This window comes from Arachis duranensis, chromosome 3 (genome assembly GCF_000817695.3).
Source record: "Arachis duranensis cultivar V14167 chromosome 3, aradu.V14167.gnm2.J7QH, whole genome shotgun sequence".
NCBI lineage: Eukaryota > Viridiplantae > Streptophyta > Magnoliopsida > Fabales > Fabaceae > Arachis > Arachis duranensis.
The window spans coordinates 34,211,735-34,219,349 of record NC_029774.3 but is presented as its reverse complement, the minus strand read 5'-3'; the positions used below and the strand labels follow the sequence as shown (position 1 = coordinate 34,219,349).

At 32.7% G+C, this 7,615-nt stretch overlaps 1 protein-coding gene across 2 annotated transcripts in view; it reads right to left on the bottom strand.

Annotated features, from left to right (window-relative positions):
- Positions 1-3,818: 3,818 nt before the first annotated feature.
- Positions 3,819-7,615, bottom strand: part of LOC107478612 (transcription initiation factor TFIID subunit 15) — a 4,114-nt gene continuing 317 nt past the window's right edge. Inside the window, exons 2-4 of one of the 2 annotated variants that reach the window (XM_052259025.1) lie at positions 6,399-6,900; positions 4,940-5,234; positions 3,819-4,764 (exon numbers count right to left, since the gene is read on the bottom strand). In XM_052259025.1, the coding sequence (XP_052114985.1) occupies positions 4,164-4,764; positions 4,940-5,234; positions 6,399-6,468 (966 nt within the window). In that variant the 5' untranslated portion in view covers positions 6,469-6,900 and the 3' untranslated portion in view covers positions 3,819-4,163. The remainder of the gene's footprint in view (positions 4,765-4,939; positions 5,235-6,398; positions 6,901-7,615) is intronic. The other variant, XM_016098745.3, reaches the window with a different exon arrangement.

The window sequence follows — 7,615 nt, the reverse complement described above, 5'->3', positions numbered from 1 at the left end:
TTTTAAAACGAATTTACAAAAATAAGACACTCTTATTAAATTTACATTTTATACTTTTTTTTATTATTAATACTTTACATATAATTATATTTTAAGATTCTTATAATTATACTTATTTTAATATGCTATTGGTTGTTGCTTCGGTAATAACTAAAAAAATTAAACATTAATAATTTTGTTTATTAATTTTTAATTATAATTTATTAATACCGTACAAAATATCTCTTCATATAATTGTGAGAGAAAATATGTTAACAAATTTAAACATTTGTTATAAACACTATATAAAAAACTAAATCCGTCAACTAAAACAATTATAAAAATAAAACAACACATAAAAATATAATTTTATAAAACTTTAATATAAAAAAATTTTTGCATTACAGAATATTTTAATAAAAAATATATTAAATTTAATATTAGTTTACGTATATTTTAGTTAATTTTTAAAGAGTATAAGATTTATTAGAATATACTGTATATTATCATTAATTTACTGTGTCACTCTAATTATGTATTAAGTCTAGAACTGCAAGTTATTGTTGGCAAAAGATCTAGTGGCTTCCTTTAAAGAAGGATTGCCTATCTATAATTCTCTATTAAATATTTAAAAAAGTAGTTCTATTTTTATTGATAAAAAATTATGAATATTATTTATATTTGTGTATTTTGTTCTTTTACCAAATGATGTTGATTGTTGACTCTTCTGTAGGGTAATTCATTCAATTTGTTAAAAGTAGGTACATTTTTAATTAATGGTTATGTTTTGTTTTCTATAATTTGTTGTGAGTAGCCTTCATTTATTTATTTCTTTTTTTTCTGTGAAACAATTATGTTTTAGACTTCTCCATTTTTATATATTTAATTTCTTATATCTTTATTTATTTATTTATTTAAAAAATAATTATTGAAGGTAGTTTGAACAAGAAAACCTTTCAAATATGGAAGTTTAAAAAAACGATTATTTGCTTTTTAATTAGAAAAATATACTTTACTATTTCAATCATCATAAACTTCAATAATGTTACTAAATATGAACGAAAATATGCATGCAAATTATTATTTAAAGTAAATATGATTAAGTCTGTAATTGTTCAAATATATTTTAAAAATAAAAAAAGAGACTATTTTTCTTTCATTTTTTTAATTTTTTTTTTATTTTACACGAGCTAAAACAAACAATAACTACTTCTCTCTCCCCAAAAATTGCGAAGAGAGGACAAACTATCGGAAAGTAACGAAAAACATATGATTTCTCCATGACAATAAGTAAGTAGTGGATGAACTAATCGGTGAAGTCAAAAAAGCATCAAAGTATTGACAAAAGAAAAGAAAAAAATGACACATAAAAAAATATGAAAAGTACAATGATTTCACCAAAAAAAAAATCAACTTATCCTCTTCAAGGAGAATACCATAGCTCTGATATCATGTTAGAAAGGGGAGAGAAAGCAATAGGAAAAGGTTTGTGAGTATTCAAGTTGTGTAGAATGATAGAATATAAAAGGGTATTTATAGGTGATAAGAGAATCGAAATAATAAAGATGTAATATTATATAATAAACATTTAGATATATTGAATAATGCTAATTGATCTAATTGATTTTAATTATACTCTAATAATTATATTCAATTAATTGATATACACAATATTAAATTGTGTGATACTTAAATATCTCTATTTTTATTGATAAAATATTATGAATATTCCTTATATTTGTGTATTTTGTTCTTTTACCAAATGATATTGATTGTTGACTCTTCTGTAGAGTAATTCATTCGATTTGTTAAAAGTAGGTACACTTTTAATTAATGGTTATGTTTTATTTTTTGTAATTTGCTGTGAGTAGCTTTCATTTATTTAATTTTTGTGAAACAATTATGTTTTAGAGTTTTCGATTTTTATATATTTAATTTTTTGTATATTTATTTATTTATTTAAAAAAACGATTACTAAAGGTAGTTTGAACAAGAAAGCCTTCCAAATATGAATGTTTAAAAAAAAATATTATTTATTTTTTAATTAGAAAAATATACTTTACTATTTCAGTCATCATAAACTTCAATAATGTTACTGAATATGAATCAAAGTATGCATGCAAATTATTATTTAAATAAATATGATTAAGTCTGTAATTGTTTAAATATATTTTAAAAATAAAAAGGAGACAAAATATATTTCTTTCATTTTTTCAATTTTTTTTTTATTTTATACGAGCTAAAACAAACAATAACTACTTTTTCCTCCCTAAAAATTGCAAAGAGATGGCAAACTATCAAAAAATGACGAAAAACTTATGGTTTCTTCATGAGAATAAATAAGTAGTGGATGAATTAATCGGTGAAGTCAGAAAAGCATCAAAGCATTGACAAAAAAAAGAAAAAAATGACAAAAAAAATATGAAAAGTACTGTGATTTCACCGGAAGAAAATTAACTTATCCTCCTCAAGGAGGATACCATGGCTCTAATACCATGTTAGAAAGGGAAGAAAATCAATAGGAAAAAAGTTTGTGAGTATTTAAGTTATGTAGAATGATACAATATAGAAGTGTATTTATAGGTGATAAGAAAATTGAAATAATAAAGACATAATATCATATAATAAATATTTTGATATATTGAATAATGCTAATTGATCTAATTGATTCTAATTATATTCTAACAATTATATTCAATTAATTGATATACATAATATTAAATTGTGATACTTAAACAATTAGTTGATATAATTAATCCATCATAATAAATTGTATTTAATGAGTTAAAAAAAATAAATTAGGAAACATTCTCAAAAGCATGCCACGTCAGCTTTATCATTAGGTGTAAAAAATCGATTTTTGTATAATAGAATAGATTTCTAGCTGCAAACAGAAAAACGGAGAAAATAGTATACATGGTACATGACATGTTTTATTTTGTATTGATACATATTCAACACTAAATTGCTGATATGATAGCTCCAGACCGAATTAGATAACAAACTCTATAGTCCATACCACCTGGCCGAAAGTAGCCGAGGCTCCTGTTTGGGTGGTACCTAGTGCCTATTGTGGAATATGGATAAGAGTAGGGGTGACAACATGTACCCTACCCGCGGGTATCCAATCCGACCCCACCCGATCGGGTAGGGTTGTCAACCCTATCCGACAAGCTCGCACCCTATATATATATGTTATATATTTATATAAAAATATGTTTCAAGTGAATGTTAAACCAAAGACTTCTCACTAAATGTAAAAGATCCTTAGCCACTAAAAGATCATTAATTGATAATTTAATTTTTTTTTTTACATAAAAGTCAGTTCTATTTTAAATTATCATGAAGTTATATAATAATTTTTCATCTTTTTTGTAACCAGCGGGTAGGGTCGAATACCCGCGGATTGAGAACGGATAGGGTTAAGGTTAGGATATTCTCAACCCGCGAATAGAGTAGGGTTGAATTTATATAAAAATCTCAACCCACGGGTAGGGTTAAAGTTGGCTTTAAACCCCCTACCCTACCCATTGCCACTCCTAGATAAGAGCGCATCTTGCTTCCATCGAATCAAGATCCTCTAAAGTGAAGACGTTAATAAAGTGGTAAAATAAGAAATTAATCATTTTTAAATTAAAATAATGAGACACATTTAATGAAAGGATGAATAACCCATCACTTTACCAACTTCCTCGTTTAAGAGAATCCAAATTCCTTCCATCCATGTTCTCTATAATAAGTCTGGTGTGAAAAAGGTTAAAGAGGCAATAAGCCAATAACGTTTCTCAATTAACTATTGTCCATGAACTTGGAACATTAATAACCATGCATCAAATGAAGCTCGACAAACAAAAATGGTATACTCAACAGTTTCATCTTTCATGTTTGAGATTCCGTGCATCAAAGAAACAGATAGATGTACACTCAACCAAAAAAGAAAAAAAAAGATGTACACTCCAGAATCAAATAGTTTGTCAATGCGTTGACGATTGTCCTAATGCTGGAGATAACAGGAACTGATTCTCTCGGACACAACAAATGAATCGCCTAACCAATCGGGATCAACTCCTGACGAGAGATTTAAGAGAGTTTGCAAAGAGAACTGAATCACTTGTACAGCAGAGATATATTTAATAATAAAAAAGTCTACGCGAAAAACCATTACAGTTCATATGGATCCCAAGCTAATACATTCCTCTAATTTTATCACGTCCCACACCACGCCTATCATCTCTTACACGATCCAAGTACATATCTTGGCGATAGTCTTTTGGCGGTGGGGCACCCCTTATTGGAGAACGGCTTCTCTCTCTCACGTCACGGGCCCACGGACCCCGGTGAGGCAAGAGAGGTGCAGAGGGTGGGGGCGATGGCAATCGCCTATCAAAAACTTTTCTTTCACCAGAGAAATCATCTCTTGCAGGGCGTCTCGGACCAAAGTCCAGTGGGGGGGACCTATCAAACCTGTTTCTCCCCCTGTATGAATCTTCAATGTAATCTATCCGCTCTCTGCGCGCATGAGGAGAATCCGGAAATCTTCCTTCATGCCTTAGTGGTGGCAGATACTCTTTAGGAGCATCCCTGGCAAAACCCCGAGGTGGAGATCTATAGCCATTCATTGCCCTTTCGGGAGAACGGGCAATCGAGGGGCCAGGAAGGCGTCTAGGAGGAGCATGAAGTGGTGGAGGACCAGGATAAGCCCTCCGAGGACTTGCACCACTAGCAAAACGAGGCCTATTACAGCTGTTACAGTGGTCCCGTCTTGCAAAGTTAAGATTGCCACATCTGCAACATCACAAAGCCAGATAAATTTTGAGGGAACGTACTCGTGTGAAGAATATAACCAACACGTAACTATCATCTAACTCAAAATACAACATCCAGAACCTCATGACTAAATACAAGATATATAAGCGCATGTGCAAGAAGCAATTCCCACTCAAGCAGAAAACATAGTTACCTGGGATCCGGACAGAACCAATCTCCCTCCCTAGGACGCACATTTGGATTATTTCTACTGACGTTGTCCCCTCTAAGTAATCCAGGATTGAAGCCAGGCCTGTCAAAGGCTCTACCGACTGGCCTGCCACCTACTCTCCCTCGGCCATAAGGGGGTGATGGGTCTCGATATCTCCCAGCTTCTCTTGCATTACCATACCCACGATTTCGTGACAAATTATCATAATCAGAACCATAGCGATGATCTGCATCGCTGCGACGAACTGGAGAGGCAGAACCTGCATGAGTTCTATGTCCTGGGAAAAGAAAGACAGCACAGTCTAAAAATAAGGAACCAACATGAAGTAAAGGACAAAGTAACTATGCAATCTATATTAAAATCGTAATATTAGCGATCAGCAACAGCCAGACGGTCTTTGACACTTCATAAGGAAAGTTATCACCACGCAGGGATCTTCCTCATTGTTATGTAAGAAGGTGAAGTGCGCATGAGGTTTACATGACTGTTGCTTCCCAAACAGCTGATCCTTTAGCAGCGAAGTTAACATGTCAAACGAGCCAGCCAGGATTCGGACTAACAAAAGTATCCATGTCCTTGATACAAGCCAACCCATATCTTTTTCTATCTCAAACGGCTACGTTCATTTACCTCATAGACTACTACATAGTTAAATATAAACTATTTAACCTAAGCATTCTATAGTTTGAAGCTACGCCACTTAATGCAATCTCCTCTATAAAATAAAAACCAAGTTACAAACCCAGCTTCAAATGAAGTTATTTTCTAATTCCTAGAAAACGCAGGCCCGTGAAGGAAACCAATAATTAGATTTCACCCTTCACAATGTAATCTCACATCCACAAGCAGAATACCAAAATGTACACCATAAAGAAATATGCACCAGTGAACACCACCAAAGGACAAATAATCCCAACAGTTTAATCCATTGTGCCAGAGGTCAGATTTAGGCAACAAAGTTCAGAAATTTGCAGAAAACCATACCAAACAATGATCCAGGCAGAAAACCCCACCAAGCCAATTAGCAAGTGAAACAATGACCATAAGCAATCCACCCCCCTTTTTTGCTATAAACTATAACCTAAATAACTCCAAAACAACAGTAGAATGAAATTGAATAGAGAAGTATGTTGCCACCGTGTTAGAAGACATGCATCCATTTTCACCATATCATTGCCCCAAGCCAGCGTATTCTCAATAGGAAAAATCTTAAGGATTAAGCAGAAGATAGAAAAATCCCAATATAATTGAAACGCCCAAATTTGCATGATGATGAATTATTACTCTGAAAAGAAGCCTTTGAAGTAGTAAACAAATATCTGTCTGTACCATCCCTATATAATCAACCAAATGAGGAAAAAAAACCCCCCTAAAAGCAAAATGATAACCACCGGCCACAATCATCGCAAGGGTATTAATATGTAACTGGAATTGCAATTACCATGGGCCCAAAAACAGAACCATGTAACCAGTGATGGTATGAAGTTTATCATTGGTGAACATGTTGTCATGAGGTCAGGAAGGCTTCCACAGAATAACAGTGCACTCACTCATGGAGAAATCCTTATCAAGGAGCCAAGACCCATCAAAAGACTGGTTACAACTAAAGATGATATCACTAAAACAATTAATAAGAGGTCAGTTTCAGCCCTCTACATGAGTGTCCTGTCACCAAAATTATGTCTCTCCTAGATCAAATCTCAGATTCCATTAAACCCCCACAGATAACCCAAACCAAACATATAGCCATGGCTCTGCAAAATAAGAACACATGAGACGGATTCTTTGCTGCAAAAAACCCACATGTTCAGCAGAATAGACTCATCCATCATCCAAAAATCTTATAAACCCTTGAATTAAAAAAAATATCAGATCATGATCCAAGGCTTAATTCATAGCATCGTGCCTTCCTCAAGGCCCAAGTTCTTGCAAGCACAACAGAGCTGTAACACACAAATGTAAAATTTATTTACTGGTTGACACTTGACACTCCATAATTGTTAGGAGATCCACATGGTTGACAAACATATTGTATAAACATTAACTCTAATAAAACTCATCACAATATATGGTAGTTTCCATATGATGGGACCCTCACACAAATCAAAGAGAATTTCAACTCACTTAGTCCACGTGAAATCATACTTAAAAAGTTCTGAGTTCCTGGCATGGGAAAGAAATAACCTAATAATACTCTTTAGTTATGAGAACTATATAGGCAGTAAATGAATTCACCTGTGTCATATTTCAACATGAATTTATTTTAGGTTATTGACTAATAACATACCTCCGGGATGCAGGCGAGTATATAACAACAATAGGGTAAATTATTGATGCCAAAATCAAATTAAATTAAATTAAATGCCTATACAGAACAACGAACCCTAATTCATGGTAGCACGAATCCAAATCCATTAGAAAAGGCCTATCGGCAAAATTTCAACAAGAGACAGAAAAAGCGTCAATGCGTACACAAAAAACATGTTAACCGCACGTGCAAACGTAATTTCTCAGAAGATACAAACACATGATATATCGATCTGAATTTGAAAAGAAAACGAAAACCTAAGTCGCAATCAAATTGGATAAGCGATGAAAAAACAAGGAGAGAGAGAGAGAGAGAGAGAGAGAGAGAGAGAGGACAAACCAGGAGGATCG